Below are 26,800 nucleotides of genomic sequence, written 5' to 3'. Positions count from 1 at the left end.
CTTCTCTCCACTTCAAATTGTTCATTCTCATGAAGAACAATAATGAATTAATGTATTTATTTTAATCCTGTTTGGACTTTCTTAAGAGAAAGCACATTCCAAAATATCTTAACTTCTGTTCTTTAAAGTATCCAAAAATGAATTCATTATTATAATTTTCCTGGTAATCATTAAAGAATAATGTTACTGGTGTAAGATGTAAGTTAGTGTTAAATATTATGAGATAAAGTATTATCAAACTTTGCATTAAATCAAAATAGCAAACTCTAATATTCCATTTATTTTATTTTGTTTGTTAGATAATTTTCATGCACAGACATTTTGGAGATTTGTCCAATTTTCCTTTGACCTTCTAATTTTTAGCTGGAAACAGTACGGGAAACAATCTGGTTTTGATGGAATCCCAAATTTTTGTGAGTGTGTGTGTGTGTGTTCTAAATAAACTCAACTAGGTCATATGAGTCATGTGCTTTCCATGGTCTCACTGACTTTATATTTTTTGTCTAGAAACTATTTAATTAATCTTTTTTGATGAGATGGACATTTCTAATAGTTTCTTTTTTAAAAAAGGAAATATTTACTAAATAGTAAACATTTAAGGTTCTACTTTTTGTAAAATATTTTCTAAATATTTGAAGAAATTTGATCAATTTGAATATAGAAATAAATACTTGAGTGGTTTATGTGGACAGCTGTTGTCTGTAGCTTCAGTTCTATGATTCAGAACTGAGAAACGGCCCAGAGTGATGAGAAGTGAATGGTACTTTTGGAAAAGTTAACAGGGACTTTGGGGATTTAATCTTCTCTGAATTTTCATTCCTTTATAGGTAAAACAAACAAGAAAAGCTTTACCAAAAAAATCTACTTAAGGGAGTTTAACATAACATGTCCAAGGCAAGTTTTCTTTGAATCCAATTCAAGAAAGGATTCTAGCATTCACATTCATTGATATGAAGCTTCTCTATAAAATTTAATAATATACAGGCAGGTTCTCATAAAACAGACATAACAAAGTCTGAACTGACAAATTTCTATCTTTGTGAGCACATTTTAGAACACTTTTGATATTTTAGTGTAGTATTATCATTTACTTTGCCAGCCTTTTCAAGATTTAATCTTCACTTGAAGGAGGGAATTACTTTGAGGCATATGACATTTGCCAGAAAGTTATCCTGAAAATGCATCAAACCATTAATACTTTTGTAGAGAAGGTCCGGCTCTATTTTTCTTGTGTAAGTATATTCTGGGGTTTGTCTCTAAATGTGTGCATAGGTTAAGAAACTTTGAGAAAGGAGAGAATTTTAGAATCAAGCTTTTGCCTTGCATTCTACTTTGACTTTTATGAAGGGACACAGTTCTATGAAAGATGCTGATAAAGAAGAGATGCAAAGATTGAGGCAGTTTTGTGTTCACTTCTATCCTCTTTTATGGGATGATTATCTCCAATTCTCTGCCTAGTAGCCAATGATTCCATATGTATCTGCCACTAGGATGCAACTAAAAGAAGATGGAATGCATGCCTTATAATGTTTCCTTACTCTGAAGTTTATTTGGAGGACTTCTTTTTAAAACAAAAAATAGATAATACATGTGAACTTCAGAAGACATGATTCACTGTATGACTTTCTCAGAGTCAAAGATCAGACTAAAGCCATGAGCATAACAGACTAAGTTATTCTGAAGCAAATGTAGCTCAATATAGATAATATTTTCTTTAAAAATTACTTAAAATTAAGTAAGGTATGGCTTAAAATTTTTAAAACTCAAGTGATTCTCAAGAAGTAACATCTGTTTTTTTAATTGCTGTTGGTGGCAGGAAGTCATGAAACTGGCTGGCTTATTTTTAGGTATTTTCCTTTTTAATTCATTTTATGTAGTAAAGAAGACTGCAGGCATTATCAGAGAACTGGGGGAGGGGAATTAAAGAGGAATCCACAGCCTTTTCATGTAATTACATCATTCTTATTATTCCCTGACCCACAAATAGTCTAGCTTCTCTGGAAAATGATCAGGTCAAATATCTACACACAGTCACTTTGTCCAGTGGGTATAAGTGGATATCTCTAAGGATTTATGACGATCCCTTCACTACCTCTCTCTTCCCCGTCCCTGTGCTGTCCACTGTCTAGTACAAATTAACTTATCTTCAATTAAAACAGCTACAAAATAAATAAATGAAGAGATGAATAGTTAAATGGTGGGGAGTGTGTATGGAGAAAGAAAGAAATTAGAATTTTCTGAATCTGCTAAAATCTCTCTGTATATATTTATGACATACAATTATCTAGTAAAGTATTTTATGATGCTGATGGTAGGCAACTAATTTTTAAAGGTGTATAATAAGTAAAATAACACCAAACATTGGAAAATAACAATCTTAAGTAGGTTCTAGAATTATATGATTTTTTTAAAGTATTATTCGATTCAGCCATAAAATTCTTTTATTTTTTTCTTTCAAAATATAGGCAGGAGGCAAATATCTATCTTTGCTTTCTTTGCAGGAAAGAGCCAGAGTTTGGATTACTTCCAGGCCATCCAGACAGCTATTTCAACTGGAACAAGTGACCTTTGACCAGACTAGAACATAGCAGCCTGGCCAGACAAAGGAGAAGGAGTAGTCAGTCGGGAAGAATTTCAACATTGTTCTTAAGAAATCTCATGTGAAGAAGACAATAAAAAGTTAAGGAAGGAATGATGAACTTAAAAATACTTAGAAGCAATGAAAAGACCATGTGCCCACAATGTGGAATTCAAGAAAATTTGTACTTTGAGTTTTCTTTAATACATAGACTCAACAAATATAATTCTTTATCCCCTTGAGTACAGAGAATGCTCCTTAATTATATGACACTCATCTTTGATTCTTCAAATTCAAAATGCAAGAAACAAGAAGAGTTGAAGAAAATCTTTGCTATTATACTGTCCTGGTTATGCAACAGTGTAGACACTAATCACTTCATAGCATCCATGTTTAAACATAGTTAAATAGAAATGTTCTCAGGAACATTGGTTCACATAGTACTTTAATACATAGTGGTCTCTATTTATTAACTCATATACTTCTCCTACTTTTCCTTTATGACAAATTAAATGAAGGCAGAAATGCTGTCAACTTAAGAATACCAGGTAGCAGGCTGGGTGCCCATGGCTCCTGCCTGTAATTTTAGCTACCCAGGAGGCAGAGAGGAGGAGGACTGCGGTTCAAGCCAGCCATAGGCAAATAGCTTGCGAGACCCTATCTCGAAAAAAACATTGACAAAAAAATGGGCTGGTGGAGTGACTCAAGGTGCAGGCCCTGAGTTCAAACCTAGTCCGCCAAAAAAAAAAAAAAAAAAAAGAGTTCCAGGTTTTCTTATCCACATAATACATGTAATTCAAATATGTGAGTAAGAAATAAATTTTAATGAATGAATTGGTGATTTGTTCAGTGTGCAGAGCTGTGCAGATGAGACCTGTACACCTCTAAAATGCTTAACACTATGTTTTGGATAAGTTCACAAGTTCTTCATAATAGCACAATTATCCTCAACTCAAATCCTATTATCAAGTCCACTGTTTAAGATTATTTGCCAAGATTACCTTTGTATGATTACTGGGCCAAAAAAGCCAGCAATTTTTAAAAGTGATATTTACATAAGACAATTATTACATAGATGCTTCTGGTGAGAGGAACCAAATCATGACCTCTCTCACCAGCATGCTGAAGTCTGTGTTCTCACAACTGAATGATATTTGCTCATAAAGTTAAAATGTGTGTGGGCTGTAAGAAATGAAATGAAAAGTAAAGCTCTTTCTTTCTTTCTTTGTTCAGCTCCAATGTATGAACAAGAAAATCTGCTATGCATGTAGCTTCAGAGTTTGTCTAGAGTATAATGAGTAAGTTATACAGTTTAATTTCTTTAAAATCATTTATTCTCAGCAAAATCAAACATACTATTGAGTTTACATAGAAATACAATTTTCAATCATGTCTTCATAAAAATGTACCGGTGAGATAAATGTTCATAATTAATGACCAATTATATACTATCTAATCATGCCAGTAGCAGAATTGATTACCATTAAAATTGGTATAACATATTTTAAATGTGCAAATATCATCTTAGTACTCTATTGTGTTACCATTGATAGCAAATGGCCACTAAATATACACCTATTACATAAAGCTTTTTAAAGTACAATAAAAATACAAATTCTATCTGTTAAAAAAAGCCATTTATATGGCTTCTAAACATCCTCATTGTACAAATTCCAAAATACTATAGGACAAACAAAACTATAAAGACTCTTCTTTATGAAACATATAGTAACCTCTAGTTAAGGTACATCTTAGCAGATAACAAAACACAAATAAGAAGGCTGATATATATCGTAGAATATTGTGGAGATACAAATACAATATTGCATAAGCATGTATGATTTTTGTTCTTAATGAAAATGTACCTGTAGAACTTAAATACAATACCCATGAGTAAAAGAATCTATTGACTCTTTTACTTTTGATGACTGCCCAAACTGAACCCACATTTTCATTAATTTAATTTTTCTTATAATGTAGCAAGCTAGAAATTTTGACTACAATCTTTTCTGCAATATTACTGTTAGTCTGCTACATGATGGGCAAAGATATTGGAAACAAATGTTTAAAGGTCAGGGTGTATCAGCACATCAAGAATGAGGTGCACAAAATTTTATTGCTCTTGTTTAAGATAAAGTTGTTCAGAAACTTAACTTTTGTGAAAAATGAGATTCTGACTTCAAAAAAACAAATACAAATCAAATTTGCTAAATAGTTGGGTGATTTATATAGAATAGTTGCCATAAATTTTAAAATATTAAGACTGATGGGAAATCACAAAATGAACGTTAGTGAGGAAAATGTCTTTATCAAAGCATAAAATCTGAGAAGGAAAGGCTTTATTTAATGAAGAGAAATCAATTTGGTAAAGCAAGTCTGGACAGTAGGCATTATACCTACAGATGGTGTACATTCCAAATGTTTTCTTAGGAAATACCAGATCTGGTGATGTTTAGATATTATAGTAATGTAACTTAACACATTAGAAATGCAATTTTAAGATTTTGTCAATAGTAAATTTTTATTTTTCCATAATTATTACTTAGGAGGCAATTTAAACATTTTAGAGTATAACTGAAATTAACTAATATTGTTACTCTGACTACATCTTATATATTATTATTGGAATTTATGTTCTTATTTTAGCAGCTAAAAATAAGTGACTTGGTGGCATAAGTCACTTTGGTGTCACTTGCTGGCATAAGTTTACATTTTCCCAATCATGTGAACATTTTATACATAAAATTACATCTGTCTAATGAATAATAACACATTTATTGGTTTGAAAACAGAACATGTTTAGTTTGCACTGGTATATTCCTTTAGGATTTTAAATCGTATCATTGAAGTATGGCTTTTGGGACACCAATAACTAGAACACAAACTTCAATCTGCTGGTTATTTAGAACTCAGACAAGACAAGTATTTGGATAATTCATCTTTCAATTACAAATGCATATATAACAGGAACAGAAAGGGACATAAAAGAATGAAATACATTATGCTAAGTTGTTTTTAAAATAAAAGACATAGGTCAGCGGTGAATGTGAGGAAAATTTAAATTTTACTGCAACAGTTTTCAAAACATTAAGATTTTCAAAAATATATTTGCACATGTATAATACCTGTCTTAAGGTAATAATGAATGATATATATGTATAAAAACAAATTTAAATGAGTCAGGCTCTCTTGTTCTTGACATCAGCACCTACTATCTAATGGGTCGAGACAAAACACGGTGCCTTCAAGAGTTAGTCCCATTTTGAACCCCTCCTGTAAAACAGAGTAAAAAACATTACAATAGGAAACACCCGTAACAAAATAAAATCTATAAATAAAAGAGAATATGAACAGAAGCTGAAATCTTTGGGCTTTGAATAAGCAAAGAAATAACAGTATGCCAAATGTTGACTTATCAAATTTTATATAGATGTATAATATTTGAAGTTCTTTTATACTCACTGACATTTTAATGGTTCAAATATATGAGAAATTAGTATGACTGAAAACCAGAAGATTATAGCAATATATGAACTTAAGTAGTTTTAAGATATATGTCTCTTTTCTAGTTGAACCTATTCAATATGCCATTCTACTGTAGTTTAAGTTCCACTGTTGCTTTTAAAGATTTTTAAAGATTATTTTATAAGACTGCTATACATTGGGTAGATAAGAAGTTCAAGTAGCCTGATATTTTTCATCTTTTCTTCCTGGTTACCACTCTCCAGAGCCTGAGTGAAATATTTTTGTAAATGGCAACACCATGTCCTATGTTGAGCTCAGCACTGCAGACCATTTTGGCACAGAGAAAGAACTGCTGTTGTTTTTTGGGGGAATTGGATGTTTTGGAAGTTAAGCTGCCACTATTTTATTGAGCATTAAGTATGTAACATTCCTAAAAATTTTGTGCTCTTTTCCTGAGATTTTGAGTTAAAAGTTGGTGGTGAAGAAGTATGCATTAGACAATTGAACTGTGGGCTATCTCTGGTCTTACCATCTTCCTTCAGCCTGACCTGGTCCCTAACTCCGTGCACACTGCTCTAAAGGAAATGAGAAGTGCACTTGCATTGATCAGTGGGACTGAAGGTTATGTTGTAGGTTTCCTTGTAGAAGCAATTGCGTTTGCACCACCAAATTGCTTTCATTTAAAGTAAATATTTAAATGCATTTATCTCTGTGCAGTTCAATGCAAACATTACCATATGGAGGAAGAAGTAATTATAAAAATGCAAGTCATATTTTATTTGTAATTAATGTCGAGAGAATGCTCTTTATTAGGTTTATAGCACAGAGACATGTCATCACTCTAAAGGTTTTCCAAAACTTCTCCCAGCACTTGGACGCAAATTAAATTCAATCAGATAAAGATCACTTTACTTATGAATATTTTTTGAAAACCTTGTTGTTATCTCAATATGAAATATTTTGCCATATTTATGGTTATTTTTCCAATAACTACCAAATACTTAGAAAAGTGAATTTTAAATGGAAAATATTATTTTAAAAAACCCTCTATTTTAAATGTTTTATTTTGAAATCTAAGGAGCTGTATATATCATCTTGTGGTATATTTTGAATAATAGATGTGATAGCTAGAGACAGATAATTACCTTTAGAAAGGTTCATAGTATGCCATGTTTTAATTTTTTTTCAGTATTATTCTGAAATTAAACCAATTTCACTCCATTTATCCTGAAAATACTATTACAAATATATTGGTAATTACCAATAATCAAGTGTTTGTACATCACTTACATCCATATCTCCAGGGTGATTTTCTAATGAACACTTCAGAATTCCCTTAAGCTAATCTAATCATCACAATTAGCAGATGCATCACTACATAGCTCTTTGGTTTGCGTTCCTCTTCAAATAAAATCTCCTGCTTTTTTTCTGGGCTTCCTTCAACCATTTCATTTTCTATATCATCATTTAATGATCTCTGAATCCTACTCGTATTCTCTTGAATTTTAAAACTCTGACTGAAAAATGTGTCTTATTTGCCAAATCATTATAAACTAATATAAAAAGGATAATTTTATAATTAATAAAATTATTAATCATGTCCTTTTTATATGAAACATTTTGCTTAATTGCATTTTTTAATTTTAAAATAGAGAAAATCATATCAAGAACCAAAAACCCCTATGTGCAACAACTGTTCACATGCTTGAGGCTGTCCTTTAAGTCTCTATGTTTTGGGTGTTTTGGGAGGTACTGGGGTTTGAACTCAAGGCCTTGAACTTAGTAGGGAATCATTTTACCATTTAAGCCACCTCCCAATACTTTTATCTTTAGTTTGTTTTTCAGGTAGGGTCTTGTTTTTTCCTGGAAAAGCCTTGGACCATGATACTCCTATCTCAGCCTCCCATGTAGCTGGGATGACAGGCATGCACCACCATACCCAGCTCCTCTATGTTTCTTATCTACAGATTTTTTTTTAAATTAATGATCATATAACAATATTTATGAACTGTACTGCATATATTAGTTAAAGTTTTCTATTTTGTTGCTTTCATCTTAAAAGAATTAGCTTTCTACATTACTGTTCCCATAATTTCTATATCACTCTAGTTCTATATTACTATTTCTATTTTACTTTGCCCATTATTATTATGACATATTAGTAATTTTTAAAGTATTTGATTGTTTCCACTATTTCACAATCAAGGCAGGTGAACAGGGTACTTTTGTGCATAGATATTTAACAAATTCACGGTTCTTTTCTACTCAGAATAGTTTTAAAGATTTTTATGCCAAATTTAAATACAAATATTAATAACAAGTACTCTCCAAAGGAAGGATGTGAACTATCCCTGCCCAAGCAATAAGTTACAGTGCTTGTTCTTGACATTTTCACTTGTAATGACTGATAATAAGAAAATAAAATAGCTAGCATGCTCAATAAAAATGGAATTTATAGTTCTTTATCTTTATGTTATTTTGTTTAAACACAGCACATTTTCATATGTGTTAGCTACATAAGTTTTCTTTTGTGAATTATTGCTTTTATTTACCTGTTGATCATTTAGTTTCCTATTAATTTGTGGATGTGTTTATGCATATGTGATACATTAATATATTCTTAATGAGAAAAATTTAAAGAACTTTAGAAAACCATGTCTATACATTTTCTTTATAAAATTTTCTCTTCAATTTATTTTCTAAACATTTTAAACTGCCTAATTCTTTTGGAGATTATTTAGGAATTGCTGTAAATTTCAGTTGTGTATTGATCTTTTTCTCAAATTATTATCCAATTGACTTAACACCATTTGTGTATAATTGTTTCTTCCTTCATTGATTTTCCATTCTTTAAAAATGTATAAATTATTCTAGTTCACAAAGTACACTGCTGGTCTGTCCATACATTCCCACTGGTTTTTCTATTGGAGAAATGTACTGTGTATTCAAATTATGTCAGATGAAATAGTGACATTATTGATTTCAAATAAATATCTAATTTTCTAACCATTTAAAATGAAATATGGCTTATCATTTCTGCTTAAACATGCATGAGGTATTTCTGTGATTTCAAACTTAATAATTCAGTAATATCATAGTCACAATCCTCTGTAAAGAAAAGAAGAAAACTAAATCTTTCATTAGGCTTATTAACTCCATAGAGAGCTCAGAACCTATTACACTATATTATGCTTTTACATGACACACAAAGATAAGAATAATAGCTAAATATGTACATTAGATTAGGATAGCAAGATTAATAACAAAAGTCATCACAGATTTTAGATGAAGAGAAGATTATGTTACTTTAGTTAAAGTGGCTTTGCAAATAAGTCTTGGACTAAAAGAAGCAAACAACAATGTGCTCAGTTCAATACTGACAAAGTCATTGAAAACCATAACCTTAAAATCTGGGTTATGAGTGGTGGGGGGGATAAAGGAGAATGATGGAGGAGGTGAATTCAAGTATGATACATTTGATATATTGTAAGAACTTTTGTAAATGACACAAGACACCACCCCCAGCACAACAATATAAATTTAAAAAAAAGAATCTGGATTATTAAAGCTCTTTAAGCCACCTAACAATCACACACATCCGTATGAAACTTCCGTTTGAATATTTATTAAAAAGTGCACAGGGTAAGGCTTTAGCTTTTAAAAAGTTATAAGTTGTTTAAAATTTTTATGAAAAGAATATACCAACCATCTTTGGCGCTACCAACCATGAAGGCAGAAAGGAATAAAACAAGACATTAAGAAAATGTTAGTAACAACAAAACAAAAATAAAAGCACCACAGTTTATTTCACTAAACCATCCCTAAATCATTTTAATACAGTGTTTCTCAAATTTGGTTACTATAAACATCTGAAGTCAAAGGGCTATCTTTTAACACTTATTAGAAGTTTTCAGTTTTGTGATAAAAAACACCTTCATGGAAAATATTTCTTATGCTCTGTATCACTGAGAACAAGAATAGTGCTCATTGCTGTGTTTCTACAAACATATTTGTCTCAGGTGGTACAGCCTAATTGGCAGAGTTACAGGAATGAACAACTGTGCCCAGCAATGAATTTTATACCTTTTTGAAAAGAGTGTTACAGTGTTCATGAAATCATAGACATAATATGTAAATTATTGTGTCACTGTTCATATTCTTGTTACTGAATAATAATATTAGAAGTAATTAAACAGAAGAGAAAATAACAAAAAAAGAAATATAACATTCTCATTAATTAATCATGCATTATTTGAGTGAAAGTTTCTGTATTTGAAATACAGAAAAGAAGTGGAAAATTTGGGCCATCAGACATGTGACAATATACAGAAGTTTGATATAGTGCTTTTTGTTTCAGCCAAATAACGTCATCCATCCTATTATTTTAAATTCTGAATTTGAATTTTATTGGTGTTGTAATGTTGCTTTTATTTAATTCATAAAGTTTGAATACATAAAGGGATGCTGTTTATAATGCATTTGTAATTACTTAGGAAAGTCATAAATTAGGAAATTGGTAAATTTTGCAAATACTTAGGAAATACTTGGTTGTTTTTTTAACAACAAGTAAATTTAAAGGGTCTAAAATAAGTTTTCATGTAAAAGGGAATTGCAAGTCTTCCAAGGTTTGATTAAATAATTCAACTTTTTAAATGCAACTATGTTATCACATCTAGAACAATAAGGAAAGTCACATAAAATTAGAAAATAAGACATGGCTATTGTCTCAAATCAGTGGAAGGATATTTATGTTATCTTTCTGGGAGAAGAGGGTATTTATTAGTGTTAGATCAGAGTTCACCCATTGATTTTTTTTGGGGGGAGGGGTGAAGCACAAAATGAATGCACTAACTCAGGCTACCAAATAGAAATACCTCTTCCAACTTACTTTAGTGCTTTCACCATCTCTTTTTAATGAGCACCATATAATTGGTGTCTGTCTGGATTCTACCATTTACAAACTTGTTTTATTAAAAAAAAGGATATAGTAATTTTATGAAAATGTGAAGGACAAATATAAAGTGAAGACTTGCTTCTAGTCTTTTAAGTCTATTTACTAATCATGATATAAAGCTTATAAAATCAATTCTTCTATATTACAGAGTGATTTACAAATAAAAAATTAAAGAGAAAGAGTAGAGAGAAAAAGGAGACAGAGATACACACACATACACACACATAGAGAGAAAGAGAGAGAGAGAGAGAAAGGAAAACACAACTGGACTACATTCCTGAAGAAGTTGTCATTGGGTGTCTGCTTTTTCAATAAGAACCCAGAATTTATTCATGACAACTACAATGCTTCTTTTCAGACAGAATGATTTCACTCTTAGAAAGATTTTCCCTCATCTACTCATCTAAAATTTTGAAATTCATAATTATTAAGACCCAGATCAAATCTTATAAATCTAATGCAATGACCTTTTAACTTCTAAATTTCAAAACAATAAACCATTACAATCCATATCAGATTAAAGGAGATAAACCATTTATGGTCCAATCTGTTAAGATAGTCACCTGCATCTCATCTAATTTTGATTGAATGTCTGGAGGGAAATCCCCTGCTCCACAGTTAAATGGGTCAAAAGGTTCAGCTCCAAACAGGTCCCGTTCTAAAAGGAAGAAAACATTTTACTAAATTAAATGACAAGAATCGAGGGTGAGTTAGATTTCAAAGGCAGAATTATGTGAATAAATACAAATATAATTATAAATATGTATAAATATTTACATGATTAAGTGAGCTAATAGTTAAAATTTATGAGGGGCTTTCTGAAGCTTAGACCAACTAAGGTAACAAAGACATGTTTTATGAGATTAAAAATGGTTTGATTATATAGAATATTATCCACAGAGGTTTCCGTGTGTTTAATGAAGACTTCTTAATATCAATTTCAGCAAATTTTGATAATTAAAATTTATTATAGCTTTTAAATTTACTAAAATAAATGTAATACTAATTGAGACTTCTCTGATTCTCTTTTTATTTTTTGGCAGTGCCGGGAATTGAATCCTAAGCCTTGTGCATACTAGGCAAGCCCTGTATCACTTAAGTCACACAACGAGCCCTCTAGTTCCATCAATTTATGTATTGCAATGCAATAGTAAATTAATAAATAGGACTAAGTAAATAAGCAAGTAATTTTACTCATACATCATTTACTTTTATTTTATATTTCAGACAGAAAAACTTAAGGAACATTATCTCATTAGCATGAAATCACATCACCTTTGTAGATAATCACAATGGGAGAATTTGTTTTTTATTTTTTTGAAGGTGACTGTGGTTTGAACTCAGAGTCTTTGGCTTGGTAAGCATATGCTCTGCACCTTGTGCCACTCTCTCAGACCTGAGACAAGTTCTAACAAAACTCCCCTTATTGCAGAAGATAACAGGAATGCAATATCAAAACAGTGCTTTTTCTATAAACTTTAAAGTATGCTCTGCTTTTCATCACTAAAGAAGTATCAGTTACAACTATAATATGCCAAAAAATTTTGAAAAAATAAATTTAAAAAGAGAAAATCAGAGTTAAAATGATGTTTGTAACTGATAAACTATGGCTTATTATGTGTCTTAAAATTTTATAAAATTTTAAGAGATATCTTTCTTCAGAATTATCCTAATGCAACCTAAGTTGGCAAAATTAAATATCTGACTAGGTATCTATACACATTCATACCTTTATTTTTCAGGAAATTGTATTCTCCAAATTCAATGACATACAAGAAATAACATTCATGCTACTTGAAAGGTTTCCTAACTTACTCTTAAGTGTCTATGACTTCCCTGGGAGCTAAGAAACAACTATAGTATATGTGAAGTAAAGATATTGATTTCATGCAAAGTTAGAGTGGATCTGAAATTCATAACAATGCATCATATAATTTCAATTTCCATGAAGAGAAATTTACTATGGAGTTAAAAAAATTTCGTTGAGATATTTGTTGGGCATGTATGTAATGCATTTTGCTGGTTAATGAACTAAAGTAGTGCAAAAAGAGTCAAGTCCATTCCTTCACAGACTTAGGGAATACAGCTATTAAACAAAGTCTGATTCATACTCAAGAGGAGACACATAGTCAATGAAAATGAAAATGGAATTAAATTTGTTCATTGTGAGAAGAGAACAAAATAGTGGTTGCCAGAAACTGGTAAGAGTATGTTTCTTAAATTGTTAATGCAAGAAATATCATATTTAAGGCAGAAAGTATACGAGTACTCAGCACAGTTCTGCACAGGATCTGTGATCTTTTTGTAGCAGTACAGATTCACTAAGCAAGTGCACTCTTATTTTGTGTATAGTACCTGGATATATCAATAAGATATTTTTAAATGAAAAAAATTTCAGCAGTAGCTGAAGTCTAGTATATGTTAAAGATGCATTCTCATTTAGTAAATGAGTGAATCTGTAGAGAAATCTAAAAAAGTGAAAGATGGGGCAAAGAAAAATGTATGGGAATACTCACAGAAGTAAAAACTACTCAATCATAATATCAGAGTGTTGGGATTTTATAAAACACTCTGACATGTATATCATGCATGGATTATTTCCTTGAAAAATTATTTTTCATTGGCAAAAAACATATAAGAAAAATTTTAAAATATATTTCACCTTATGTATTAAAAATATTTTTAAGAATTTAAAATAAATTTATTTTTAACCAATAAAAACATAAAAATTGCATTTATTGAATATTATGTATTATTGATAGATATGTATATAATGTAATGTTTAAATTGTATTAAACAAATCTATTTCTTCAAACCTTATTTCTTTATGTTGAAAATATCAAAAACTTCCCATATTTCCAGCTTTTTGAAATATACAGTACTGTATCATACAATAGCACGTCAGAACTTCTGCTATCAAGTTGTAACTCAGAACCCACTGGTCCACTCTCGCTGTCCCTCTTTCTACCTATTCTCCTTACTCTCTTGTCACCATCAATCTACTGTCAACTTCTATGAGATCAATGATTTTATATTCTACATATGGGTGGAATCAGGTGGTACTTGTCTATTTGTGCCTGGTTTATTTCTCTTAACCTGGCAATCTCCAAAATGACAGAATTTTATTCTTTTATGACTGAATAATGTTCCACTATGTGTATGTACTACATTTCCCTTATTGAGTCATCAGTTGAAGTACACTAAGGTTGTTTCCATTTCTTGGCTATTGTGAATAGTTCTAACATGGCCATGCTGATGTTTCTCTGACAGGCTGATTTCATTTCCTTTGGATAAATGCCAAGTACTGGAATAGGTGGCTCTATTAAAATTTTCTGATGAACCTCCATATTTGTATTCATGATGGCTAATAAGTCAGTACTTGCCATAGTGTGCAAGAGTTCCCTCTTCTCCATATCCGTGTCAGTACATGCTGTCTTTCATCTTTCTGACTATTGCCATTCTAACTGAAGAGAAGTGCTATTTCACTATGGTTTTGATATGCACGTCCCACGTCATTAGTAATATTGACCATTTGTATGTCTTCTTGGAGAAATATCTATCTAGGCCTATTTCCCACTTTTAGTTCAGTTGGTTTTTTGCTTCTGAGCTGTTTGACTTCCTTATCTGATGTATAATTTGAAAATAATTCCTTCTATTCTGTAGATGGTTCTTGTTTTCTTCACAGTGTAAAAGATTTCCTGTCTGATGTCATCCCATTGTCTATTTTTCTTTTATTTCCTAGTCAAAAATCCTTGTCTTTTCCAACGTATCTTTTGAGTTGATGCTTTGAAATATTTTATTAGCTGATTTTTAAAGTCTCTAATGTTGTAACTTTTTATTTACAAATTGGTCCTCCGAAATGTGTTGAAGACTCAAGATAAGCACTGTACTTTATTAAGTTCTACAAGGGGAAACAAAGTACTATCCAAACTGCCTTTTATTAAAGTCCTCAGCAAAAACTTCAGAATTATATCCAAAATGACCAAGTGTGAATTAGGGAGAATGAAATAAGTCATAAAATATAAATGTTTCTTTTCTTCAGTTTCCCATTGGGCTTAGCAATTGATTCTTGGTCACTGGGAAATATTCTAGCAGTTTCTGTGGTAGAGCGCAGATCAGGATACAACCAAGACATTGAAAATGAACATCTATCAAGAAGAGGAAGAATAATGGAGGGGGGAGGGACAAACCAAACTGGGATACATTGTACACATATATGGAAATGTCACAATGAAATCCCCTATACAACTATTATAAACTAATAAAAAAAACTGAATAAAGAAAACAAACGTCTCTTGGATGTTTTCTAATTTATCAAAAAAGAGACTGATATTACTTAAAGATATACAGCGATAAAGCACAAAAGCTTTTGGATATCAAAGAAAAAACCTTACATAATGTTAATATATAAACAAATCATATGATTTACATATTTTTCTACCAAGAATCTCTGTGTGTTCTATAATGGCAATATTTAAATCACTCTATTAAACATATTTAAAAGGCTGAAATAATTACTGACAATTATTTTGAGTAAGTAAAACGTTAAAAATAAAACCCTAAATGAAATAAACAAATAATTAATTTCATTATGATTTAAATAAAGCAATACCAAAATGTCATTTTTCATACAACAGGTTCAAATTGCAAACAGAGATGTCTTTAGTAATATACTCTGAATTACAAACTAAAATAGAATTAACTGAATTTGGTTTATATATAAATACTTAATACTTCAATAAAAAATTCTGGTGAGTTTGTTAAGATATGTAATTTCTCACAAAGTGTCAATTAAACATGTAAAATATACCCAAATATAGCAAGAAATATTGATTGATTTAGAAAGCTTACTAATCTCTGCAGATCTAGTAGGAACAGGAGGTGGCTGTGTGCCGTTGCGAGCAGGTATCGATATTGGAGAAAATGGAATCATATCAAAGACGTCAGTGGAAGGTGACTTGGATGTCACACTGCCTACCTGTAATATGATAATATGAGTCAGGGTGGTGTTTCATGCAAGCACATTACAATGACAAGTATTTCAAATGCATGGAACACATATGAACAAACTCAATTGAATCATAGCCATTTTGTGGATAAATCTGAGTATCAACAGATTCATATGGTCCAAACTGTTATGCCAAATGCTATCTGCAAAAAAGCATAGAAAATTTCTAAAAAAAAAAAATTCTTGAAGTTGACGGAAAAAGATCGTGAGAGTACTATTCTAGATGGATACACAAGATATATTGGATTATATATATCTAGAAATAATTGCCATTTGTATCAAAATTAGAAACATGTTAGAAACAATTTACATAAAAGAGTGATTCCCACAATATACTTTGCATAGTTTGCAAATTTTAAACAGAAATAATGAACATAAGTGACTCACATTCTGAACTGTAAACATTCAAATACAATTAAATTTTTTATATTCTTAAAAGTAGAGTATATTTTAATTTATGTTTCTAAGTACAATGATGACAACATGATATTCACAGTAGTATATTTCATTCCGGGAAACCACCATCTTTCCTATATGGAACTTCCTTGTAAGACAAATCAATAATCACCAATGCGCCACCAAAATTATTGAATTATCTGATACAGTCTGGGTCAGGATTGAATAAATATAGAGAAAAAGAAAATCCTATGGAAATGTAGCCAAGAAATAGTGGGAAAATGAAATAATCATCATTTTTTCAAACAAGGGAAATATATAAGTAGAATCTCCTGTGGAAACCAGCTAATCTGATTAGAAATAAAAGAGAATTCCCATTCTGAAGAGAAATAGAGGAAATTTACTTCTTCTATTAGACCAGGAAGAGATTGCATAGAGTGGTTCATGTTGAAGTTAGAATTCTCAGAATACACTTACTTGTGTTTCGTATATGATGCAGGTGGTAAAAAAATATGGAGGCTGATTATATGCAGAGAGTGACTGAGAATTTACTATTCAGTTAAAATGATTTTAGTGAATTTTTTCTTGCAGGAAAATTACTGTATCTTTTCTTTAACAATTTGCTTACTGTGTCCCTCACCCCTTTCCTCTTATTCAGGAATATTCTCCTAATCACCAGATCCTTCTTCCTTGACTTCAGTATCTCTCTTCCTGCTCAGGATATAAAAATACTCAAATCTTACCTGTCAATAACAACAAAACAACTAGCCAAATATGTCTTTACTCTGTTGCCTTTTATTCCTCCAGCATCTCATCTTTCCTTTTCTTGTCTTTTCAAGTCTCAGCACCTTAAAAAAGACAGTAATCCTCCTGTCCCAATTTTACCTCATTCAATCTAGACTTAATGCAGATCAGTATAGACATTGCTAATTATTTTCATTGAAATATGCAGAAACTGCTTTTGTACATGGCCCCAATGATCTCTTTCCCAAAGGCTCTGTCTGATGGGTTGTATGAAGTAGTTATCTTGTTTCATTTTTTGGATTTCTATACTATCTCCACTCTACTCGAAACTGTGATAACAGGGAACTAAAGGAAGTCAAACTGGCACACAAAGGCTCCAGATCTCATCACATGAATTTAAGAATACCTAACTTTTTATTGCTACATAAACGACACATTCTGGAAGAATTTAAAAATTGAGGGGGATAATAAAAATAATTTTCTGCTTTGCAAATTACATGAGGTCTTGGAATGCTGCTTTCACTGACTGGCTTGGGAAGGCCACATTTAGGAGGTGGTGGTATTAACAGTCTCTGTGATAGTCTGGAATCAGATGAGTTGACAGGAGGGACAGAAATGGAAGACATATTTAGACAGGGAGGTGAATCATCACTATTACTCCAGAAAGAGGGTGAGCATCTCTGAAACCCAGGTGGTTCATGGTCAGACATTCTGTGCAGCAGCTGTAAAGGAAGGACAGAAAAAGAAATATGCTAAGAAAAGAAAGAAAGTATGGAGGAAGGGAAAAGTAAGGTGAAAACTTATTTGCAAAAGGGTGTTTTATTAAAATAAGATAGTCTCACATTAACTTTACTGCCATTGATTTTCTTGTGGTAGTCTTGAAATTCTTGGTTGTTTAGTTTGACAATATTACATTTTATTACTTTACATAGAATATTGGACTCACTAGGAAGGGAGAGGAAAACAGTAGAGAAGAAAATGAGGAAATTCTGAGATTTATTTTGGAGAGGGTCTTTGTGTGATGAAATGGGAAGAGAAAGGATAGTCAATCACTGAAGTAGGAGTAAACTCTTCTAAATCAATGTATACAATTGTCAAAAATGCTACAATATGCATTTTAGATTTAATTCTCAAAACCTTGTTGGTAACTATTACTAATGGCAATAGTAATATGATCTTATTAGCAACAGGCACATAAAGAATTAGGACCTAGATTCATTGGGACTTACTCTTCAATGAGCTAAGAAGCAGAGCTAAAATTCAACGTGACACTAGTCATTACGTCCTTCCTATAAGTAGTGAGGACTTCTATAAAGTAGGATGTTTAGGTTCTGGAAAGGTAGAGTTGTCAAGAATCTCAAAGAAAGTATAAAGATAATGAGTGATAAGTCCAGTAAACCTGGTCTGAACATGAGTCTTTGGAAGACATTTAGGGATTATTCCCTTTATAAGCATGGAATCCTACTATGGAGAGCTGAGCTAGATAAAGCTTAGCTGACAGATGTCACAGTTGTCAATTAATTCAGCCAAAACAGAATTAATAATTAAGCCTTTATTTACTTACTGCAAGAGTATAGGCAAAAGGCCTGAAAAGGTGCCTGCTCCAACAATACTCCACTTTTCCTCAGAAAATGACCCTGGGCAAAGGTCAGAAGGATCATGGCAGAAATAGGGCACTGGCTCATTGCTGAATGACCTGAACAAAAGGCTCCTAAAGGGTTTTTGGACAAGGGGCCAAGGAGAGGGAAAAGGAGAAGGCTAGGAGTAGAAAAGTACTGAATACTGAGTCATAAAGGAGAAAAGTGTCTCCAAGGCCCCAGAATAAGGCTGTCTGAACAGAAGCATTTGAAGAGAGGTTTCAGTCAAAGCCCCCAAAAGGTTAGAAATGCAGATATGCACATGAACATGGTTGGTCAGTGGTATCTGAGTACTTCACTCAAATCCTCCAAATTGTGAAATTGTGCACAATCGCTGGTGGGGAAGGCAGATTTTCCCATAAAACTTTGCCTAGTAGGCGTGTTCATTTCCGATGATCAGGTCAAAAGACTACACATTGGGTCCTCAGGTACAAGTCACACTGTAGAAGATTTTCAATACTAATAGGACTTTGAGGCAGCCAATGAAAATCTTACTTGATAAACCTCACAGTAAAGGTAAACTGCTGAAAACACTTAATACAACACACACACACAAAAAAACCTGCATTAAAATTAAACAGATCTGCAGTAATGTCTTTAGAAATATTAGGATAGTATAATTTTATTTTGTGCTATTAATTGCATTGGAAATACAAATATCCAGACTTAACTTTAAATATAAAGCAACCAACTTCCAGATTAAAATATGATTTATCATAAATGTTTAAATAGTACAAGTCAAAGATTCCATTTAAGATTTAAATTTTAAAAATAAATTCCTTAAAGGATAAACCAAACTGGGGTATAATATATGTGTACATGGAAATGCCATAATGAAGCTCCCCATATAATTCATATACTAATAAAAATGTTTAAAAATAAATTCCTTAAATTTAAATGGAGATATTTTAATTAAAATTTAATTAAAAATTTGTAATTAAGAAATTACACTGATGAAAAGCAAGATAATAGTAATGTAAAGTATTCTGGCAGATCTTTCTAGATTGCCAGGCTGAGTCATGCTCTAAAGATTGTTCTTATGGCACATTCCCATCATCACTTTTTAAATAAGTTTTAAAAATAATTAGTTGACTAATATAGGACTTATGGTGCCAAAAATTTATTTTTTAGGCTTCTAGATCTACACTTGGTTTATATTAATTTCTTAGTTAAAAGACCTATTATCTTACAGTTCCTACAGGAAGCTGTAAGTTAAGAGTACACGATCATGAAAAGAAATATGGGTCAAAGAGTGGCCAAATGATTTGACCAGGTGCTCCTAGTCAGAACTGGAAAAAGAAAGAATTAACTTCCTTTTAGATGAGGGTAACTTCTTTCAAATCATCTTTGGAGCAACTAACAATTATGAAAGTGAAGTCGGGGCCTGGTAATCATGCCTTGTGGGCACCAAATGTTCTTGTACCGATGTTCATGTTTAAACTTTATGCCTTTGTTTAAAGACTCATGTTTGGCTTCTTGTGTAATTGTGAGTTTTCATCATCTGCTCTTGCCCATCCTGACTTCAAAACCAGTTGAGAAAGCACTAAAGAAAATTAAATAAGTAGGTTTGTTTACCCACAATGAAGTACACATTTTAGGTTATAATTGTCTTATCAAGTGCAATCAGTGGCTACACAGCTGACTATGTAAAAGTAGAATTTTATCTAACACTGGGTTTAACTGAAAGGGAGACATCAATTTTACTCAGCAATAGAAAGTCCAGTATTCCTCAGAACTACAATTTTATTCATTTAACTCCCTGCCAATAGTCTGATCTGGTTAAAAGCTTCTAGAGCTAGCAAAGTAAAATGCAAGCACTCAGATATGAGTTAAGAGTAACAATTTGATTTAACTTCTATCCCCATATTTTATAATGTAACAATCTTCTGGAGGTTTTCAGGAGGCTAGCAGGGCAGAATAAACGCTTTTTCTAATATAAATACAAGCAACACTGCCATGTGAATGTAATAAATGGAAATCAGATTGTTCCTAGATAATTAGTACCAAATGGTAGAAAACCCAACCTCTAATCCTTTGCCAAACCACCAGAACACAGCAAAAAGCAAACAGCAAAGTCAAGTAACGGAAACTTTTCAGTGTATCTAAATGTTCATTTAAAATATCTAAAGCTACTGAAAAGACTTCTATGATCTCAGTGTAATACAGAGATATATGTTATGGTCACTACCAAAGGGTATTTGTCAGAAAAGGAAACCACGACTGAACTAACTGAGCGAGACACCTAAACATTCTGTGCTGGGCTCATAAAGTTATGAAGAGTGTTTGTTCTGGGGACTCCTCTTAATACAACACAGAAATTTTGCCAAGAATCTGAAACCAGGTTAACTGTATACACTAAACCTACCTGCATTATAATTTCCATGTGCATAATAGGATACATAGTTCATTTCAATGATTCTTTAATATGTTGACCACTACCTGTAATCCTTTAAACAAACTGCTGACAACTTCAATAGTCTGGAGGCATTGTATCCTTCAGTTCTCTGAGGTCAAAACAAACAACTAAAATCTATACCCTCATTTACAGGATTACGAACTGAATAAGCATTTACTTTGCTAGTCATGGGTGCACTCTGTGAAGTACTTTGTGTTCCGGCTATGTGTCCCATAAAACCAGTATTCAATTTCATAAGGACAGATGTAAAATATTTCAGACTTAACAGAAATTTATTTAAGTGCAGACAATGGCACACTTATACTTTAATTATTTAAAATTTTCATTGCTTATCCAATAAGATTTCTATAGTTTGAATCAATAATAAGTCTTAAAAGTGGATATCTATAAGCATGGCAACATTTAATAGTTAATAATTTCAGGTAACAAATTTATTTCTTTTACCTTTAATAATTTGGGAGCTCATTATAACAGATGTGAAATAAATACAGCTATACTTAGTGTTACATTAGTTTATTTCATAGCCACATAACTGAAATTCAAAATGAAAGATAAAACTTATCAATGAGCTCTTTAAAAAAAATCATGTTAACACATATGTGTAATAAAATTTCCAAAACTACTTGATCAAATATGTCATCAATTTACATTGTGAATATTAACGCTTAATCTTACACTTAAATTTCAGCAGTTCCAGACACTAGGAGCTGGAAATTTACATAACAAGTAATTTTTGAAGTTGAAATAAAAAGTATAGGCAAAGATATTACTGTTGCAAAGGCAATAAATTACTATGGAAAAGGAATATAGATTGTTAAGTTACAATTCATTTGTATCAATGATACACTTTCTACACATCAATTAAATGTAAAAATATGATTTCTTTTTTAATTTAACTTTTGAGTTGTAGTATATGAAGTATTTTATTCAGATAGATTCAGAATTGAGATGACTACAACACTTAATTATTAAATGGCCCAACCTCACAAGAACTAATTCATTTTAATGACTATTATAATAATTTTATTGTTTTATGTAACTATACAATAACAATTACTGAATAAATTCAGATACTCACAGCCTGTATTTAATTTTCATACTTTCATGCTTACTGCATATAACAGCTATCTTAGCAGATGGTCAAAGAAACTAAAACAAGGACTGACTCATCATTACTTCTATCCTTTACCATCTTCATGCTTACTGCATATAAGAGCTATCTTAGCCAGATGGTCAAAGAAACTAAAACAAGGACTGACTCATCATTACTTCTATCCTTTACCATCTCTGCTGCAGACTCGGTAATCAGAGATCATCAGTGCACATTCATAACCCCAATCCTGACCCAACCTCTTTTCATTTAGCCTACTGCTAGTCAAGGCAGTGTCTGCTTTGGGGAGAGAAAAAAATAAAGGCAAGGGGAAGCAGTTTTATCAATATGCCCAAGCATCTTTACTCCTCCTAAATCTTGCCCTTCAACACAATGTTCTCAACTTTTTCTTTCTCAAAGAAAAAGAATACACTGAACAAGGATACACCATTACATTAAAAATGGCAATGCATCTATTTTGGTCCATTGTCAACACAAAGACTGAACCAGAGCATATGTGGTGAATTCCAGGAAGAGCTACCCTCTTAAGAATCCTTAAAAAAGTAACTTCTTTATTATTCTCAAACTTTGTTTCACAGCATGGGTGTAAAAAACTTTCAACAAGACTCTGAAGGGTGAGTGTTCCTTTTTGGAGCCAAAAGTTAAAGAAGGAATCTGGCTGATACTCTGTCTCTTTGGAAGAGAGAGGCAAGAAAAAAATTATAATCTTAGTAAACATCAAACAGTACAGAGATAAAATAAAAAGGAATATTGTAATAAAGTCAGAACCTGAGGAGGATGCTCCAGTACCTGACTTTACATATCAGAGGTACATAGGCACCTCACTCTCAGTCTCTCTTAGCTACATCATTCCTACTTTTAAAAATCCTATATCAAACAAAGGAAATAGCAACTCTTTCACTATGTAGCATGGAAAAGTGTGAGTTTAGAATAAAGAAAACTTTCACCCATTTCCAGGGCATGACAAGTTTGAAGCCATAAATCAAGCTTCTCATAGAGCCATTCTTCTTTGTGGTGAACTATCCTGGATATGTACATATGTATATATGCATATATGTAGATATGTTCTAAATACATTTCACCTTGAAAAAAAAAACTTGCTTTAAATTTTACCTTCCACCCAAAAATTCCCTTTGCTAAAATCATGTAAAAGTAGAATTACAGATTGTACTGGGAAAAGGATTTCAAAATTGCAACACATCAGAAATAAATAATTTAACTGTAAATACTTGAGTGTTTTCCCCAGAGAAAAACACTCATTTTAGTGTCTGGAACACAATTGCCTCACTCCCAGTGGGAACCCTTTCTATTTAATATAAGTAAGTATATTCAATCTTGTTATTTCCTATATGAAGTTCAGCATTGTAGGGACAGACTAACATGGATTATTGCAGCTAACCTCAGTAAACACTAACCAACTGGAATGAAAGAACTAATATGCTATAAAAAGCAAAAGTATATTAAACCTTAAGACAAAACTGAGGTCTAAGTTATCTTAGAAAACATAAGATAAAGAATAGCACGGAAATGACTGAGGACTGATCTACCTAGGTAATCACGTTCTTAATTAACCTTGTTTACCAGGCTTCATCTCTATTCATATTTAGTTTTAAATTACTCATCACAAAGTATTATTTGAATTATTGCAGATCTTATGATCCAGAAATACCTTATCACCCAAAAATCTTGTTTCTAAGGAACATGTATACATATTTAATATACTTACTGGAGATGTTGATACTTGAGTTATTCTTAGTTGGCTTTCCAAATCTTGTACTTTATTTTTAAGATCCATGTTTTCTGTTTCTAAGTCTTGGATCTAAAAAGAAAATGGTTATTGAATAATTTTCAGAATTTTTTTATCTTAGGAATATTGGCTTTGACAAATAGCATTCTATACTATTTAGAATTTTAATGTCCACTTGTGCACAAGGAAGAAAATTACTTGATAAAGCTTGGGACATGTTGAAGAATTCTAGTTCACTGGAAAGACATTAAATTTAAAATATATTTTAATTGTATGTTCCTAACATGTCATCTTTGTGTTTTCTTGTTGCACTGTGTAATCAGTATCCAAAATCTTGAAGTGCAACCACATGACATCATGAAACTTGTTCATGATGATCATGAAGAGTGGAGAAAGGGTGTAATTCAATTATAAAGGAATCTGATCTGCATGGGAAACCACTTACCCAGCATCTGCTGCTTCTGCTGCTCTGATCCCCATGAGAAGCATCAGGAAGTGAAGCAAAATCACATGAGAACACTAAGCTCTTGTGGGAATTCAATATAAAATAGTTAAAAACTGTGCAGGGGATCAGGAATGAGAAATTATAGGAACACAGTGAAAGCAGTTCCAATCAGTGTGAGGGAAATTTAATGGCAGGTCTTCTAAATTTGTTTGATGATATGCAAGTTTCCTTGTACTTACATGACACAAGTGTGAAACAACAAGCTTCATTTACTCACTCTTTTCTGTAACCCTGAGATCTGCTTTCTTGTTTCCACGTCTTTTCCTCCAGATTCTAGAAATTTCCTGTAAGCTAAGTCGAATGCTTGGCCAATTGTTAAAGTTATCTCTTCAGCCTTTGTAAAAATCAAAGAAAGATCCGCATTTTAATAACAATATGTCAAGCTGTTCTTTTTTTATTGTTGTACTGGTTGGGGGTACATTGTGACATTTATAAATGCTCTTACAATATATCAAATATATCAAACTTGAATGCACCCACTCCATCATTCTCCTGTAGCCTCCTTCCCACTATTTCTTGAATAGTTTCAACAGGTATCATTTTCCATTTATATACATGTGAACACAGTATTTGCTCTGTATTCACCCTCCCATGTCTTTCCCCATCTCCTTCCCCTCTCCCACTGGTATCAACCCCTCAGACAAGCTGTTCTTTGAATAAAGAAAAAGACGTCCATGTGAGGTAGTTGTCTTGGACATTCGTGGGAGGTACTTCAAAAGGACAAAGGATGGGGGTAGACATACAGCAAGTGAGCAAATTAGTCTATGCTAACATAATCATCCAGTGTCTACCCAGATACAACATTAAAAATATTAATAATAATGTAGGTCACTAATGAAGTCAGAGATTTCCTTTTACCCAACTTCTCTTTCATTGTAGTATTTTTTTCTTTTTATTTTCTTCATATATTTAGTACCTATTAAATGAAAACACAGCACCATGAGCAGTTTTTCTTGCTGCTTTGTGATTTATTTCTTTTTTTAGTGAGCTGTGTTTGCTAAATCCAGGCAGGTAACCTGAATGAGGTCAACTGGGTGGTGTCTGTGGAAAACTTGAGGTAAGCCCTCTCTAAATGGAGCGACTGCTACTAAGTTCAAGTGAATTGGTGGCTGGTGGGAATGAGCAATTCCAACCCAGAATGGTCAGACCTTAAGTATGTGAGATGAGGTCAGAAATTTGAACTTTTATGTGACAGTTTCCAATGTGAAGTAATAGTAAACAGTTCATATTTTTGTAAAACAATGTAGATGTCATTTGAATTTAACCTGGTAAACAATTTACAGTCTCTGATCTACAGACTAGAAACTGGCATGGATATACAAAGTCCACCAGCTTCATTCACATCTCCATTGATTTTATGGTGCCTTGCATAATGTAAATATTAAAAATAGGTTTATTTCCATTATTATCATTATAAAGGAGCTTGGTAAAAACATTAATTGATTTAATGCAGGACAAACATGACTTATTTAAGAAGACTAATTCCTATAATGTTTTAATTAAAGAAAAATAGTAGCATTAAATATTGAAAATGTAATGTTCTAACTAATTACTAAAGTTCTAATAGTTTGTTATATATTTGGATCTACATACATTTAAAAGGTTTTATTATTAAAGCTCAGATCATTTAGTTGACATTGCCATCTTTGTATTTCAGTATTTATTTAAAGAGGATTTATCTATAAAATATAGTGTTCAGACTAACAGGAAAGACAAAATATGTGCATTAACTTGTATGGAAAGACCATCTGTCTTAGGAAATGTAGGGAAAAGACAAGAAAGTCAACTATAATAACCTATAATTAAAATACTAAGTAAATGAAAATGCCAGATATCAACTATGTGTGCCCAATGATAATTTAAAAATTTATGTAAAAAATGTTATATAAATAGTGTATTAGATATTGAGATTATGTATAATAATTGAAAACAATAAGCCTCGTTATGATAGGTTGTGGGATTCCAAACACTTTTATCTCTGTAATTTCAAAATGTGCATTTATTTTGTAATAATAATTCGTTTAAAATATGGATCCTTTTATGATGTATTAAATTATAGGTTCAGGGCTAGTGGAGTGGCTCAAGTGGTAAGAATGCCTGCCTCACAAGCATGAGTCCCTGAGTTCAAACCCCAGTACCACACAAGCACACAAGAATGATAATAGTAATTGGGGTTAAAATACATATATACATGGAAATGTCACATGGAAACCACTGTAAGTTATCTTAAACAAACAAA

The 26,800-nt window shown here is 31.9% G+C and overlaps 1 protein-coding gene across 9 annotated transcripts in view; it reads right to left on the bottom strand.

Annotated features, from left to right (window-relative positions):
- Positions 1–3,828: 3,828 nt before the first annotated feature.
- The window catches only part of Gulp1 (GULP PTB domain containing engulfment adaptor 1), a 250,732-nt gene continuing 227,760 nt past the window's right edge, over positions 3,829–26,800 (bottom strand). For 6 of the 9 annotated variants that reach the window (XM_074071251.1, XM_074071253.1, XM_074071255.1 and 3 more), the window contains 6 exons: positions 24,779–24,895; positions 24,502–24,525; positions 24,036–24,128; positions 15,849–15,975; positions 11,561–11,655; positions 3,869–5,851 (listed from right to left, as the gene is read on the bottom strand). In XM_074071251.1, the coding sequence (XP_073927352.1) occupies positions 5,780–5,851; positions 11,561–11,655; positions 15,849–15,975; positions 24,036–24,128; positions 24,502–24,525; positions 24,779–24,895 (528 nt within the window). In that variant the 3' untranslated portion in view covers positions 3,869–5,779. Of the gene's footprint in view, positions 5,852–11,560; positions 11,656–15,848; positions 15,976–17,642; positions 17,868–24,035; positions 24,129–24,501; positions 24,526–24,778; positions 24,896–26,800 lie in introns of all 9 variants that reach the window. The other 3 variants (XM_074071258.1, XM_074071250.1, XM_074071257.1) reach the window with 3 other exon arrangements.

This window comes from Castor canadensis, chromosome 4 (assembly GCF_047511655.1).
Source record: "Castor canadensis chromosome 4, mCasCan1.hap1v2, whole genome shotgun sequence".
Classification (NCBI taxonomy): domain Eukaryota; kingdom Metazoa; phylum Chordata; class Mammalia; order Rodentia; family Castoridae; genus Castor; species Castor canadensis.
The sequence above is the reverse complement of the archived record's forward strand: the minus strand, read 5'-3'. Positions and strand labels throughout refer to the sequence as shown.